The sequence below is a fragment of the Oenanthe melanoleuca genome, chromosome 6, assembly GCF_029582105.1.
Source record: "Oenanthe melanoleuca isolate GR-GAL-2019-014 chromosome 6, OMel1.0, whole genome shotgun sequence".
NCBI classification, from domain to species: Eukaryota; Metazoa; Chordata; class Aves; order Passeriformes; family Muscicapidae; genus Oenanthe; species Oenanthe melanoleuca.
In genome coordinates this window covers 16,671,668-16,688,178 of record NC_079340.1, presented here as the reverse complement: position 1 = coordinate 16,688,178, position 16,511 = coordinate 16,671,668, and the positions used below count along the sequence as shown (strand labels likewise).

The 16,511-nt window shown below is 44.5% G+C and overlaps 1 protein-coding gene across 2 annotated transcripts in view; it reads right to left on the bottom strand.

Annotated features, from left to right (window-relative positions):
* The window catches only part of SEC31B (SEC31 homolog B, COPII coat complex component), a 34,725-nt gene that overhangs the window by 2,750 nt on the left and 15,464 nt on the right, over positions 1-16,511 (bottom strand). For both annotated transcript variants that reach the window (XM_056494838.1, XM_056494837.1), the window contains exons 12-24: positions 15,148-15,222; positions 14,504-14,584; positions 13,466-13,574; positions 12,910-13,088; positions 12,149-12,275; positions 10,914-11,059; positions 9,358-9,531; positions 8,544-8,726; positions 7,669-7,879; positions 6,971-7,294; positions 3,027-3,082; positions 1,640-1,786; positions 1,100-1,216 (exon numbers count right to left, since the gene is read on the bottom strand). In XM_056494838.1, coding sequence (XP_056350813.1) covers positions 1,100-1,216; positions 1,640-1,786; positions 3,027-3,082; positions 6,971-7,294; positions 7,669-7,879; positions 8,544-8,726; positions 9,358-9,531; positions 10,914-11,059; positions 12,149-12,275; positions 12,910-13,088; positions 13,466-13,574; positions 14,504-14,584; positions 15,148-15,222 — 1,929 coding nt within the window. The remainder of the gene's footprint in view (positions 1-1,099; positions 1,217-1,639; positions 1,787-3,026; positions 3,083-6,970; positions 7,295-7,668; positions 7,880-8,543; positions 8,727-9,357; positions 9,532-10,913; positions 11,060-12,148; positions 12,276-12,909; positions 13,089-13,465; positions 13,575-14,503; positions 14,585-15,147; positions 15,223-16,511) is intronic.

Here is a 16,511-nt window from a genome sequence, read left to right as displayed (position 1 = left end):
TGCCAGTACTTGCAGACCACAGGATAGAGTGAGTACTTCCAAAGTGTGAGAGTTCACCCATGGGGTGTTCAGACAGCCTCACCCTGACTGACCCAAGAAAGAGCTGCTTCTTGGTCTCCTTAGGAAAAAGAGGGAATATCCTTCCCAGTCTAGGTAACCACCAAGGAAAGTGACTGCAGCTCTGATGAGACTGACCTCATTAACCCAATCCTGAACAATCCACTCACAGGTAACTTATTCCATGAACACAAATGCCTGGCTCTGGGCACTGCTGGAATAGGCCTGGAAGCCACAGGAGCTCAAGTGCCTTGCACTGCTGTACAGAGCCAGCTTATTCAACCACCACCATAGTGCTTAAGCCCAAACCAACAGGCCTTTCTGTCCATAGAGGGAAGCTTTAGATTATCCCCCAGAAATTGCTATGCTGCACTCTCAGAGAGCACAGAGCAAACAGGCTGAAGATGGTGCCCTACTTGCCAGACTCTGGATAGCAGTCTGATCTCAGTGTTCATCCTAACACCTATCAAACAGAGGTATTCTGGAAGGCTTCTTAGTGGCCCTAAGCTCTGGGAAGACTTAGCAACCTAAAACAATGTGCAAACACTGCTTTTCTGCTTCCAGGCAGTCTGGCCTGACACATTCACCTAATGTGACATGTGCCAATAGCCTTTCATGAACCAGGGTGGAGAAACTGCAGTTACTTGGACACAAAGATTGTTTGGCTTTCTCTTCCACCTGGGATATCTCAGCCCTTCCCTCTAAGCTCTAAAGATAGCTCGTAATACCAGCTCTGCAGGAACTCTCTGCAGATCAAGCCAGTGAAGCTGAATTAGCTGAGTAAATTCTTCTACTTTCCTTAAAAGAAAGCCAGAAGGAGAGAATCATTACTCCAAGAAGGCAATGAGAAACAGTGCATAAAAGTTAGAGAATGCATCTCAGTTCCCAAAAATGAAGAAGCCTGCAGCCTAAAGGAAGGAGGCAAATGGAGATTAACTTGATTATAGGGACAAGACTTTTCCTCTATTAACCAAAATAAGCAAGCATCAGTCAAACATATATAAGGGAAAAAAAGTCAAAGATTAGAGAAGGAAGGACTTACTGGATCAGTGGCAACAGCTGAGCAGCGTTGCACCAACCCTTCAAATGTAGCCTTCAAAGCCTGGTGCTCAGGGGGCAGCTCCTTCCTCTCACTGCTTTCCCCAGGTAGCTGGTGATACTGACAGAAAAAAAAAAGCAGCTGAATGAATGCAACAGGAGCATGAAAGGCTGGACAGGTAGATTCCCGTCTTCAAACTAGAGAACAGAAGGAATTTCACCCCTTCACAAACCCAGAGAATATCTGGAAGCACAGAGTTGGGTTATCATCTTCAGATTGTGATAAAGCTCCAGGCCTCCGTGGATTCTCAACTCCCAGCAGGCTGACAGCCTGTCTGCTCTCCTTCACTCTCTCCCAGCCATACCCAGGTGTCAATTTTCCAACCTGGCAACTCCTCTAATGCTCAGGCAGAGACACCTTGTAGGGGCTAGGGAGCAGCATAAACCCTCTGTAGCTGCCAAGCAGTAAGAACCTTAAAAGCTGAGTTGTTTTTCTACTTGACAAGATGCTGGTGGCTGGGGAAAGCCCAACTTTTCCTGGTACCTGTAGGCAGCCTTCCTTGGGTGCTCCTGGGGGTGACTGGCCAGATTCTTGCAACCTGGATAGCTGAGGATGGATCCCTTGGGGTTCAGCAGGCAGGCCCATTACTGGAGCTGTGATGGGGGCCAGAGGAGTAAATTTCTCAGGCAACTGTCAGCAAAGAAAGGAAATAAAAAAACAATCAAGAAAACCAAGTCCAATGAAGAAGGGTTGGTTGCTTCTCCACAGAAAAATTCAACATCCTTTCTAACTTGAAGAATCACCAGTTCTTAACATGAGGAAAAAACACATCCCTGCTCTTTCAGCCCCCTGACTCAGAGAATGGGGCCCTTCCTCTTCCATGCTAGATGAACAGTCAGAGCGACAGCAAGCAAACCCCTCTGGAATTGTTCAGTCAAACAGATCCGTTACCCCTGAGAGCATTGCTCCTCAGAAAGCCGCTTGGTCTCTGCAACGGCACGAGTCCTGAATGTAGAGATTAGCAGCAGTAAAGTGTCCAACTGAGCAAGTATTGGGGAAAATCCCACGACATGGGGGGAGATTCCTCTTGCAAACACTTCATCGTGCCCCTGCTAAGCCAGAGAGTCATGACAGATTCTCTCCAACAGGGCTAGATCAAAAGGAGATGGCTTTAACAAGAGGCTAATCCTGTTGTAGTGAGCACAGCCTGAAGCAGGTTCCCAGCTATGCTGCCAGAAAAAAGGGCGAGAAGTCTGTTCCAAGCTAAAGAAGAGGAGTGGGGGGTGGGAAGGATGCCAAAGAAGCTTCTCGTCACACCTGCCAGCAGGCAGCAGTGACAGAAATGGGGTACTGAGAGCATTTGTTGCAGAAGAGCTCAGCTCGCTGGCCCTCCAGTGCAACCACGACCAGGCAGAGAGCTGCAGGACCAACACAGCAGGCAGCTCACAGCTACACCTGTTCCAGTTTCTCTCAGCACAAGTGCCTTATCACTTGGTATCAGCATCTGAGGAAAATCACTGTTGGTTCCACTGTGCTGAGGGAAAATGCTGCCCCTAGCTGTCAGGCGTGAAGAGAATGTGACCTCCTCAGCCACTATCAAAAAAACTGTGTAGGCAAGGGCAAAAGATTAAATCTGTATTTTTAACAACAAATTACTGTAGGCAGCCTGGGAAGTACTGACAGAGGATGCAACATTAGAGCTGATAACCATGTTACACAACAGCCATCCTGCAGAACAGTGTGTGACTTCGGATGGCAAAGAGTCAAGATTACTTAGACTCCAGTCCTAGCCATGCATGCAGTGCAGACAGAGAGAGCAACGGGGATAGAGACCTGCAGAGTTTGACAGCAAGCATTTATAGGAATGTACCTGTTACATGGAACTCCCTGGCTAAAAGACAACCAACACATATTGTAGCTGAAAACTTACCTTTTTCTTTTGAAGCCCTCCTCTTCCAGTAGAGGGATCACTCCAGGATTCCTGAGCTGCCAGGACAGAGAACAAGACACAAACCTCAGACTGTGAGAAGCTGGCTGCAGCAACAATTCATGGTTGCTTGCATGGTTTAGAACTTCCTTCAGGAGAAGGCTCTTTGGCTCCAATTCCCTTGTCATTGCACCTTTAGAACCGTTTCAGCTGAGGAATTTCAAACCTAGCTCACAGACCCATGAGATGCTCTTGCTTCCAACTTCCCTTTCTTAATTTCATTCTTGGTATCCAACTGTGTGCACAGCTTTTATGAGGTGGTATCTGATCAGACTGAACTGGCACACACCCACTCCCACACAGGAAACTTTTTTTTAACTACCTGAAGCTTTCTGGATGATTTATAAACTGCAGAAGTCAGCCTCAGAGTCAGGCCTGAACCTTGGTGGGGACCTGCATAAGTGTGCACCTCAGGTTTCAGGAAGTTCTTGTGGTTCCCCAGATAATCTGGCACTGTGGTAGCACAGCAAGAACTATGCTACAGGTGAGAGGGCTTCTCACCAGCACTCACAGGAATGCTCATGGTGGCAGTCCAAAGCAATACAGGCTGTTCTGATAAGGGCAGAAAGATTTAGGGGTGGGCTCCCTCCCAAAATCATGATCAGAACCAAAGTTTAGCAAATTTGCTGACTGCCAAATAGAAGGGAATAGACTTAAGTAAATGCTTTGGGAGCAGAGAGGTGTCTCAGCAGATGCTTCTGTGGTACTCTAACCTCACTCAAGGTAATTTAAAATTCATCAGACAACATGACACCAAAAGACTTGCGTCCACTCTTCATTCTGAAAAGGTCAAATTGTAACTATCTTGTCTGCTGCTGTCCTGTAAAGATACCTGCACATTCAGACAAAACCCCAGTATTAATAACCTCAAGCCCATGAGACAGGAATGATCTGGGAGAAAACAGAATAATTCTAAGGGAGCAATATCAGAATTGCTGGAGCTCAGAGCTACACTTAATGAGCTACTGATCCTTTAAAAATCACAGGGGAACTGAGCTTTAAAAATCACGGGAAAGATGCAAAAGGTGCTTCATTACTTTAATTACCTTTATTATTAAAATTCTGGCAGCCTCTTTTTGCCCTCCCTTTTCCCATGATTTCAAGACTCGCTCTCTGATGAGTTTGGATCAGAAGTTTAATTAAGTTGGCACCTATTTCTAGCTTGGGGATTCTGTGCCCTAGAACTCTGCTGGCCCCCACTGAGTCTGTGGCCTAGCAGTCCTTGGCCCTATTCCAACCCAGTGGCACTCTGTATCCTCACTGGAAACAGCTATTTAAATTACACTCCTTAAGCCAGGCACTTAATCATCAGACATGAGAGACAACAGGCCCTGGTGCATTTTGCTGTGGTGAAATGCTATCTTCCCTATGCTACTTGTGAAATAGGATTTCTCACCATCCCTGAAAGGAGTGCCCCATGGCAGCAGTCTCCAGCAATACCTGTCCCACAAAAAACAAGATCAGAGGCTGGAATCAGGGATTATCCTGGCCAGAAAGGAGATGAGCCAATATGTTGCTGTCCTTCACCCCATCCCTGACAGTCTCAGGAACCTGGGATTTCTATAAGTGGAAGTGTCTATTCATTGTGTTAGTAGTAATGTTTATGAGCTGTAGATACTATATTCAGGAATTTCCAAAGCAAGCAATTTTGGCCAGTCAGATTGAGTGATTTTACAGTCCCTTTTCAGATTAAGAAAAATACAAATCAAAACCACAACAATAATAGCAGGCAAAAAAGCACTGTCAAGGAAGACAGTTTGCACTGCTGAACCAAGCATGCCATACATTGCCATTAAAACTGGGGTAAATGCTGCCAAGGAGAAGGGAATTTCTTAGTAGTGAATTCCTGAAGGGCATCTTCAGCCTAAGGAAGTGCTTGAAATCCTTGCCATGGAATCATCTTCCCTTAACAGGGATAATTGAGGTATTTTGTTTCTCTGCTGAAGGATAACACCCTCTCTGGAGTCCCACTCCACACAGCCAGACTGCTTGGGGGTGTAAGTGCCTATAAGTACTTGGATTTCCTAAATAAAGCTGTGAGATTTTTGCCTGGTGGATGGTCCCACCAAAGAGCAGCAATCACTGCAGTGACAGACCTCAAAAACATTGAGCTTACCCCACTGACAATGTAGATTAAAAAATTACTTCATTCCAACACCAATGAATCCGAAGGAGAGAAAGTATCAGTCAGAAAACCCCTTGGGTCCAAATTTTCCCCAACAGTCAACTAAGATTCAAAGCCAAACCTCACCCTTTAACTAAAGCCAAAAGGGATTTCCAGTTCCCTTTGCAAGAGAGCCCCCAGATTCTGCTTGGGAAGCTCTACTCCACTACTGCTTCTGCTGGGACTCCACCTCTTCCAAACCACAGGGGGAAAGCACAAGCAAAACTATGAAAAAGGCTGGGAGAGTAACAGAGAGAGCAAAGTCACAACCACTGGCCTGTTCCTTGCCTAGAGAGCCAAGACAGGAAAACTGTCTGCTTCCCTGTCCTGCTGGCCCAGCAACTGCCTGAAATGACAGACTGAAAATGGCCTAGTACCTCCAGAACTGGAGGAAAATAGAGAAGGAAGAAGTGGGAGACCTTGTTTTCTATACCCAAACTCATGAGTAATAGCATAGTACTTTTATTTTCCTTCCAGTATCACTAGCTGTCACTTACTAGTCCTCAGGACAGGTAAGTTCCCTACTCCACATGTACAGCTCCCCAGGCATGCAAGAAAACCACAAACAGCAGTGAGCATGCACACATGCACACACATCAAAACATGCATTTCACTGGAAGCAGCAACACTGCCTGACCCACAGGTCTGGAAGTTTCTCTGGGTACTACCTGCATGATCCGTGTGGGGATCTAGCCAAGGGAAGAAACCTGAAAATCAAGGCAGGGTGGAAAAGGCATGATCACCAACAGCTTTCACTCAGTGAGTAACTTCACTGGACTACCATGCCAAAAAGCTTTTCAGGAAGGAATTTGTCCAGCTGTAGCTTAGACCCTTTGGTGTGTAGTCCCCACAGATTTCACACCATTTGCTATCCTTGGTTAAACACAGGTCAGCAAAGGATTTCAGGTGAAGGCAAACATCATAGCTTCTGTTCCTTCACACTCAGCATATGTATGGCTTGGAGAAACATCTGCTCAAAAATCTATGGATTGTCAGCCTTGTTGTTAGGGATCTCCACAGCCTGGCTAAGCCTGTCCCTTGGGACAGGAGAGAATAACAAACACCAGATATTCTGGGAAATAGAATAAATGCCCATCCATGGGAAACTAGGTCCAACAACACTTTCTGTTCATCATGCCAGCAAGGCCTTCACACGATAGACTGGATTCAAACTATAGACCCAGAGGGGTCTAAAACACTGCAGAGAAGAATCCAGAAGTGATTCCCAGACAAGCCCTTTATGACAACAGGAAGAAAATGGGAGCACTAGAGCACAGAAAACAGAGGAATTTAATCCTGAAGCTAAGTAAGGGGTATCTCAGACAGGGAAGCTCTCCCACCATTTCAAATGCACTTCTCATGTAAGTTGCATAAGCAAGGGTGAGATAAGCAAACCTTCCACCAGGTGTTCCATTGGAACCACCACCCTTTCCATCAGAGCAGATGCCTTTGGAGTAGATGACTGTTCAGGGTGCACTGAAGACCTGAAGAGACATCATCTTGCAACCACAAACTGGGAAAAAGAACAGCTGAACAGGCTGAATGAAACTGTCACCATTGTTGAGTTTCACCACCACAGCAAGATTCAGCACTCTGTGCCTGTAAGGTTTGCCTCAGCACTACATCCAGCCTTTATGGAGACAAACTGGACCTCAGAAGACCCGTGTCCATTTGTGCTGCAAACCCCACCTGGCCTTGTCCTGGACACACAAGCAGTACTTACCTGTGGGAGGAGGAGGAATGGTTGCTGGCAGTGGTTTAGTAGATGGAGCTCCAGGACCTCCCTGAGGATAACCCATGTTCATGGGGCAGTTGAAAGGTGCTGAAGAGAAGTCTAAAGGAGACTGGTTTGCCACAGGGAGAGGACAAGCTGCAGGGAGCTGAGATGATGGGACTGAGGCTGGAGCGAAGAGAGCAGGTCTGGGTGGTGGAACACCAGGAGATGTCATGGGCATGGACTGTCCTGGCAGAGAGGGCTGGCTGGAGAAGGGAGCAGGACCAACAGGTCTGACTCCCACTGGTCCAAATGGCTGAGACTGTGACACAGCTACAGACAACAGAGAGAGTGTATCAGCATCACTTTTTTCATGTGCCAACTATGACACTATCCTTCTAGGTAGTAAGCCTTCCCTTCTTCAAGCCATACCCTCTAATATCTGTGTCGCTCCTAGCCCAGGCTACATCACTCAAACTGCCACCAAGCCAGCTGTGGCTTTTCCACCCCATATATGCTTAGTATCAGCACACATGCAGCAACAGTTACTACAACTAGATATGTCAGAAGCACTGAGAAGCTTCTTAGCTGACTTCTTCTTTGTCAGTATAATAGGCCTGTAAGGAAAAAACTAGAGCAGTCACTCATGTTGAAGGATTTAGTCTCAGAAAATCTGGAAAGGGACACAACTATCAGACAATGCTTACCTGGCCCTGAGACAGTTGCTGGGTTCAAGCCCATGTTGTACTGTGGATATGGGTGCCCTCTGGAATAGACACTTGCTGGTGGACCTGTGCTGGCCTGGGGAGGGACAATGTGCTGAGGTGACACAGACATCGCTGGCACTGGCTGAGGTGTGAAGAGGGAAGGCACTGAAGGCTGAGATGGTGCTGAAGGGGCAAACGACTGATAGTTGGGCTGCAATTAAAAAACAAAGAACTTGCAAATGGATGACAAAGTCATATACACATACTAGCAGATGCAATTTCTATCCCTGTCACTTCTCAGGCAACAGAAGCTGCTGCTGCTGTTGATGTCCTGGATGCACTTGATCAAAGGCCTTTTCCACGTAGCTTGCTCAACAAGATGAGCACCACACTCTTCAGAGTATTCTCCAGCTCTCAAAAGGATTAATCCTCAGGAGCAAGTTCCCATATAATGACTTCCAGGAAGCACAATCAGAGGAAATAACAAAGGAACAGTAAGGGAATAATAGAGGTTGTAAGCAAAACTTCAAGATGGAGCCATGAAGCCATACTACACTAACTTTACTAAGATATCAGTGTAAGATGGGCATAGGAAAATGACCACAGCCCCTTTCACCCTAAGATTTGAGATCTCAGTGGATCACTAGTAACAGTCTCCTCCAGGGACTGCAGGTAGGACAGGGCTTTGTGAAAAGATGCCAGACAGCTTACTTTTGGATTGTCACAGAGCTTGCATTTGCTCCAGTGAAGGACATCACCCAGGAATTCCTCAGTGTCTGCAGTTTATGTCATCTCATATTACTTCACATGCCTTCCACAACCCAGTAGCCTTCCTCCCTCTTCCCAAGCCATGAACATTTCAGTTTAGGACCTACCTTCTCTGGATGTCTGGGACCTGCTTTGTGAGCTGCTCCTTCAAGGCTGGGACCACCCTTGGCTGCTGTGGGTTTAATGACTCCTACATTGACACGAGTGTAGGGGAAAGGGGGTGGCTGCTGATCACCCACATTCTCTCCTTGAGCATGAAAGAGCCGGTCTCGGAGCTGTTCAATCAGGAGCTGAAACAAACTATGTCTTAGAAGAAGCACTTTGAGACCCCCAGATGAAAAATGCTGGGGAGGCATGTAAAGTAGACCTTGACCTAAAGCTGACTATGAATCAAACTGCACAGCTAACCATGCCCCCAACAGCCACCAGGAAAAAAACTCAACAAATGGTAAATGACAATCTGGGACATCACCTGTCATACTCCCAGGCAGATGAAGTCTCATTGATCCTTCCCCCAGTCTTAGGAGTATTCCCTCCCCAGCCCCTACCCACATTTAGGCACTAGATGGATTTATTTCAAACTGCCAGGTGACTTCCCCATTCCCATCCTCTACTAGCTAATTTCAAGAAGAGAGCAGCTTCCCTGGAGAACTGCTTCCCAGTGTTGTTCTCCACCAACCATTTTACAGTTCTACAGCTCCTTTCCTTTTCCTTGAACCAAAGGCACTACAAAGAAAATGCAAATGAAGACAAACCCCCTATCCTGGAACTCCTTCCCTCCTCCCCTTCTATTCTCAAGTTAGCATAACTAAGGTGAAACTTTCAGTCCTGAAGCATGTCAAAACTCTAGCTTTCTCTCATACAACATACCATTTTCTCCCCTCTAGTACTCTTTCCCACAACAGCTTGCTACTCACTCACCTCTTTAGAGCTGCTGGGTAGGTAATTCATTGCAGCTGCCAAGCATCCTTGTGATGCCAGGAGATTGGCATATTGGGTGATTCGTTCTGCCAAGACAGGGCCTGGTGCTGGTCCTGCTGTGCCTCGGAGAATCTCAATGGATCTGCTCAGCACCATCACCTTCTCTATAAGATCCTGAATAATCCAGGGAGAAGGAAGAAATAATACTACTCAGAATGTGACTAGCTTTACTAGTCCATCTCATTCTGAGACAATACCAGATGGCTCTCCACACTCAGCTGACATCAGGGCCAATGTGGACAGAAGTTACTCCCCTCTGCACCAAATACTGCCACTGATGACCATTTCCTCTGGAGCACTTGAAGAAAAATAGGAACCAGGAAGCAAACCCTGACATTGCTACTTTAATAGTAAGAGAAAAAAAGAAAATCAGAAGCCCCAAGATCATTACAATCATGTTACAGCCAATCAACTTGGAAGAGGAAGACTTAACACCATACCAAGAGAAATTCACTAGAAAAAACTACTACTGCTGGCAAGAGGACCAGAAGGTTTTTAGTTAATAAAACTTCTTCAACTCCCAGAAATGAAAGTAGTGTTTACATCTGGAGAATGATACATGCTGATATCTGGCAACAGGGAGGAGGCCAGTTTCAAAAACAACCAGGAGTGCTGAAGATGCCTTTTTGTTGCTTTTATTCAGTAGTGGGATTACAAAACCAGGGCACTCTGTAGCAGAGGGCATTATCTGCAGATATCCAAGTGGATGACTTGTCTAGCTCATTCTAGCAGGTGAGAGACACAACAGGGCTTAGTGACTTAGTCAGGACTGGTTTAAGTCTAAAGATTACTAAGATTAACTCAGTTGATCAGAGCATGGTGCTGGTAATACCAAGATTGTGGGCTCAATCCCCATATGGGCCATTCATTTAAGAGTTGGACTCGATCCTTGTGGGTCCCTTTCAACTCAGATTATTCTGTGATTCTGTGAAATAATCGATAGGAACGAAGAGAGGTAGGTAACAACATTGACTCAGAAGTCCTGATTTATCTGCAAGATGTGACTTCCCATATGTGATCACTCTATTTGCAGCAGGAATATGATGATATCATGATCCAGACTTCATTTTATTTTGCTAAGTCTGCTCTGAAGGTACAGCCAGATCACTGCAGCATTAAGTTACACGACAAGTACAGCAGCAAATGTATCCCAGGCTACTACCAGTTTAAAAAAAAAAAAAAAAGTATAGCTCAAATTTCCCTGACTTAAAGAAAGCTCAGAGATGACATCAGTATGTAAGAGAGGCAGGTAGGCTGTAACTCCTGTCCAAGGCTGGATTTACATGCAATGTAAACAGACAAACCCTGAATGATTAAGAGTGCAAGCCTCCTTTCAAAGTAGGCCCATAATCCAGGCTAGAAGGAGATACCTGGGTGAGTACAAACAGATATCCATTGTCTGCTGGAAGCCAGATACCCTGATGGGAAAATGTGAACAGTTCAGGGCTAGCAGACTGGCCTAAAGAGGAGTCAAACCAACATCACAGTGCCTGTACCTGTAGGGCAAGCGGTGACGAAGTCTCATGGTTTTTTACCCAGCATTCCACCAGCCTCTCCACATTGCCTGATGAGATATAGCAGAGGCAGGCATCATTGGACAGGGCTGCATCTCCCTCTGACTCCAGGCGGGCACCCAGCATGTCTAGAGAGAAAGAGATGCTGCCAATATTTAACACACTCCCCTTTGGAAGAGCTCATTAACCCAAATGCTTTGAATCTGCACCTAATTAGAATGATAGAATCATTTAGATCAGGAAAGAACATTAAGATGGAGTCTAACTAAAATCCTAGCACTTCCAAGTCCCACTACACCAAAGCTGTAAGTGCCACATACACTTGTTTTTTAAATAACTCCAGGGATGGTGACTCCACCACTTCCCTGGGCAGCCTGTTCCAATGCTTGAGAACCCATTGAGTTTACATGGTTTTCCTAATGCCCAATTTAAATTTCCCCAGGTGCAACTTGAGGCTGTTTCGTCTTCTCCTATCACTTGTTATTTTGGAGAAGTACAACCTCCTATTGGGTAGTTGTAGAGAGCAGTAAGGCCACTCCAAACCTCCTTTTCTCCATGCTAAACAAAACCAGCTCCCTCAGCTGCTCCTCACAAGACTTGGGATTTAGACCCTTCACCAGTTCCATTGCTTAACTGTTGGATAATAGAGAAGTGGGAAGGAAACCCAAAGCCAACCTGGTTGAAACTAAAAAAAAAACTTTTTCTACATCTGCCAATTTGTATATGTCTGCTCAAACACATAAAAGAAAGAAATGAGAGATGAATTCAGTAAAAAAATCCAACACTTTTCTTTTTTAATTTCCAAAAGAGTTGTGGGAATCTCCAGGCAATAGTAGGGTGCTGAAACCTGTTTCAGATGGGATGAAGCCCACTGGACCTCTTATTGTAAATGAAATACCTTTCTCTACAGAATAAAAATCACCCTCTTCATGTCTCAGCCTAGGGATAGCATCTATCCTGGTTTTTTTTTTCCCATGCTACTTCTAGAGGTCACTGGAAATATCCACATATACAACTTTACACCATGATTATCAACTACAGTGTGCACCTATCATTCTTCCTAACTCAACAGTCCACACTTATGTACCAGCTACCTAGAAGGTAGCTGTAATGAGTAAGAAGTGCTTTCTTTTCTTAAGTCTATCCATTTCTTTCTAGAAGCAGTCCAGAGATTCCCCTGCAAAGGAAATTGTATCAAAACACAGTACACTACATACCACAGAGCTGTGTGTAGTCTTCATGCTTTGAGTATGTTAACAAGATGGCCAGTGCCTCCTTCCAGCTCTGTAGATCACATGTGCAAACAATATCTTGCCAGTTCTGCTGCACAATGGAGGAAAGCAGCTGTAAGGGAAGCAGAAGGCCTGTCAGTCACTGAAGACAAAGATAAGCTTACAGTCAAAGCAATAGCTCACTTTCAAATATGCTTTCCACCATGCAGCAATTACCTCACTGTACATTAAGGTCCAACAATCTCAACATCCCTATGTTAAAAGTAATTGGAACCTGATGCCTCTAAGGAAAGTAAAAAGGTCCAACAAAGCACTTGAAAGAATATGGAAACAGCCACACTAAACAAGACTGAAGATCTAACACATATCTTTTTTCAGGGCAGCTATTATCAATAACCAGGAACACAGTGTTAAGATATCCCAACCTCTGTTACACTTCCCCATTTGTAAATCAGTAAGCTAGGAACTTCTTAGTTGAGCTGTGTAAAGGGGCAGTATGCATCACAGGTTATAACCATTACAAAAAAAAGGAAGAGAACACATACATACTATGTCGACAACATAAAATTGTCATAGAACTACCAAGACATTAGAGTAAATGTTACATCAGTAGGAGATGTACAGATTCTGCTGACATTCTACTTCCTTCATTGAAGAATAATCATTTCCCCATATATTGAGAGAAACATTTGGCAGCACAGTGCACACCTTCCCCTGCTCAGTGTGTACACAAAACCATCACTTACCACGGAGAGATTTGTTTTCTGCTTGGCAAAGTAGCGCTTCTGCGTTTCCTTTAGGAGGTTATCCCCACCAGCTATAGCTAAGATGATGGCATCAGCAAAGCGCTCTGCTCGCATGCATAGCTCCACTGCACCCTCAAAATTCCCCAACAAAAGGGCTTGGCTGATGAGCCCATCTGTATCTACAGAGGTGAGAAGCAGAGTCAAACCAAACAGTCATCACTCAGATTCATTGATGATGCTTGTTTTAATGAGCAGGCAGTAAAAAGCAGTAACAGCTAAAAACCTAGCTAAAAGACAATTTGGAAACTCAAAAAAACCTACTGACTCTAACTCTTCCATCATCTAGAAGATTCTTCTGTATTTTTAATGGGTCTCTCATCTGGGAAAAGTATTTCTATGCTCAATGAGATATGCTGCATGATACTTGAAGTGGTCATATGTTTTAAAATTATCTGTCTGCTGGAGTGAACTAGATTCTTCCTGGTCTCTCAGTTTTCTGGTTTTCCCTCCTCTCCCCTTTTCCTAAGAGTGCAGAAACACTCTTTATACAGCATACCTTCTGTGACAGGAATCTCCAATGTGCTCATATTCTGTGGGATGAGGTTATCAAAAAAGGCTGAAGAGGAAGAAACAGCAGCTATATCATCGCTGGAATTCATCAAAAGCTGTGCAAAAAGTGCAAGAGCTTATTTAATTCACTGCAGACACATACCCTACCAAAACAGTTTAGTGGACTATAGGGTGGGATGGGGCTGCTCTCCATTTGGCTGTGCATGCTCATATAAATTTAATTTCAATTTGGAAACTCCTGTCACTGCGCAATCAATCTGCACAGTTTCACGAGGGAAGCAACAGGAGCAATGCTGCAATTGACAAAGCTTAGGAGATTGATGGTGCAAGACATGCAATGCCAACAGCACTGCTGGGCAGCATTCATCAACTCAACTGTCAGTCCTTGAGCAAGGTGAACTATTTTGGATGGAACAGAGACAAGACCAACAAGTAAAATCCGTAAATAACAGGTTGGATCACAGCCATGCGTGGTGCTTTATTGGAATGCAGGACACAATTGCTACTCCTAGAATATCTCAGCCAGTGCTGGAGGCTTGTGAAGATGATTACTAATGAGAGGATATAAGTTTTAGATACCTCAGAGGAGAAAAATTTACAGTGAACCATGCCTTGGAAGGCATCTGAAGATGGACATCTCAAAATAATGTGAAAATACATTTCAGAGGATAGAGGTGAAAATGAAAGAAATACCACAGCAGAAAACTTCACAGAGGAAATCCAGAACAGTAGCCTCAAGTTAAGCTGGGGTGAGGGTAAGTCTACCACTGAAGACAGCAACACAGGTGAAGCAAACCTTCTTGCAGGAATAACAGCCAGGAGTCCTTCATTGCTCACTGATTAGTTTTAAAGCCAGAAGGGAAAGTTATTATCATTTAGTCTGACCCTGTGAGGGTCTGACAGGCCTGTAAACTGCCCTCTGCAATGCCAGCATTGAGCCCAGCAAGTTGTGGTTGGAATTAGACCTTCCAGTTCATTCTGCCCTGCTGTGCTCTCCCAAGCTGGCAAGATGTACAGGACATACCTGATCTGGTGCAGCGTTTTTATCGCCTGCCTCAGGAAGGGGCTGTTTATCTGGGATCCCGTTACTCAAACATGAGGCGATCTAGAAAAGTAACAGACACACAGAGTAAAGTCCCTACCAAAGCAAGCACCTGCACAGCAAAACTACCAAGAGACTGGCAAGTCCCAGATACAATTCCAACTCCATCACCTGTTTGAAAACTTCTACTTCACCCTATTCCTGGGCTGGCTGCCTATCAGTGACTATTTATCCTTTTCAGAGCATTATCCATCATTACTATGCTGAACTGTCTCCACCTTCCCCCTGGTTGAAGAATCCCCTGAGATGCAGAGAGCTGAATGCTAAAAGAAGCTCTCACAACTGCACTGTTGTTAAACACTTCCCAGTGCACCAACAATTGAAAGCAAGAAAACTGGGCTCAAGACCTCTTAGGCTTGATTCAGTACAGCTACAGTTACACCCTTCCAAGTGCTTGCATTTGCTTTTTAGTGTGGTATACTTCACGTGACTCCCAGCTGAAATTTCACACAGTTTGGTCTTTTGTGTGCTATGAGATCACTTGCTCAGTTCCAATAGGACCTTACAACTCTCCTGCAGCAACTTTAGTCCTGTAAAAGTTTTTATCTATTGGAAATAATCCTTACCTTTTTTTGCAGATCCTCTTTACTGTAGCCCAGCAGCTTGAGAAGTTTAGTCCTGGACTCCTGCTCCAAATTCACCTGAGTCCCAATGGATATCAAAAAGACAAAAAAATATGTAAAATCATAGACATCTACATACTGAAAACAGTTAGCTGCTTCTGGCAGCAGCAAAGTTTAGAGCTCAGTTTATAGATAAATAATTCAACTATGTGAAGTCCACCTAATAACTACTATGTAAAGATGTGGAATTTCATTTACAGTCATGATAAAAGGACCAAATTCAAGTTTGCAGTTACAACTGAGGTACAACTGTGTATCAAGACTGTGACTGTACACATACCTAGTGTACTTGGTCATTAATTCCCTGGATAGTCTAGGAATTGCCAAACTAACCTCTTCATAGAGAGAATTGACTGATTTGAGTCTGCATGAAACTGAGACAAGGCGGTTGCCTGAATTGCTAGTTGGCTTCATAAGAATTAGTTAAGAATTAATTACAGAAGCTCCCTGGATGAGGATTTCAGACACTCCCAAAAATTCCCGCAGGCTGCACACAGCCTAATTGATAGGCACTATTTATATGGTTTAATGCATGATTAACATTCTGCCAGGAGAATCTGTCTCAGCTAAGTCCCATGCTGCTCTTTCTACACAAATGATCAAACTGTACATGGATAAGATACTTGTAAACAGTCTATTTCTGAAACTGTTCCTGCAGAAGCAGGAATGATGCTCCAGGACCATTGTTCCAAACTTGTACAGAAGTCTAGTTTGTAGTTTAAGACAATCTATTGTAATAGATCCTTTATGTACTGGAGTGGTCTTTCAGGACCACAGACCACATGGATTATAAAAAATGACTAAAAATGACAGTTTGATGTCTCTCATTTAATTCAACAGAAGAAACTGTTGCAATGGAGACCACTGTCACCACCTAGATTTACAGCCGGCCATCCTATTCAAGGTTCCCCATGCAAATATAATACTATGGCAAAGATGCCAAGATTCTGCCCTCCAAACCACTGCCAAGACTAAGCTCTGCCTTTTCAGAAGGAAGACCTTTTACCAAACTCTCATGCTACCAAATTGCCCATGAAGGCTAGTCAGTCCTCATGCCACCACAGCTCTCTCCCTTGTTCTAGGGTATCTCACTGTCCATTTGGATTTCACCTTCAAATATAATAATGTACAGCTCCACAGGTAGCAGGCAGATACAGCTTGGCAGTGTGTTGAGATGAAAACTCCTGTTTCAGGAAGCCAAATCAAGTCCACTGAAAAGACCATTCCTAATAAAAACCAAGAAACTTCCAATACCTCAACTTTCTTTAAAAACGTAATGAGTATGTTCATTCAATTCCATTTTATAT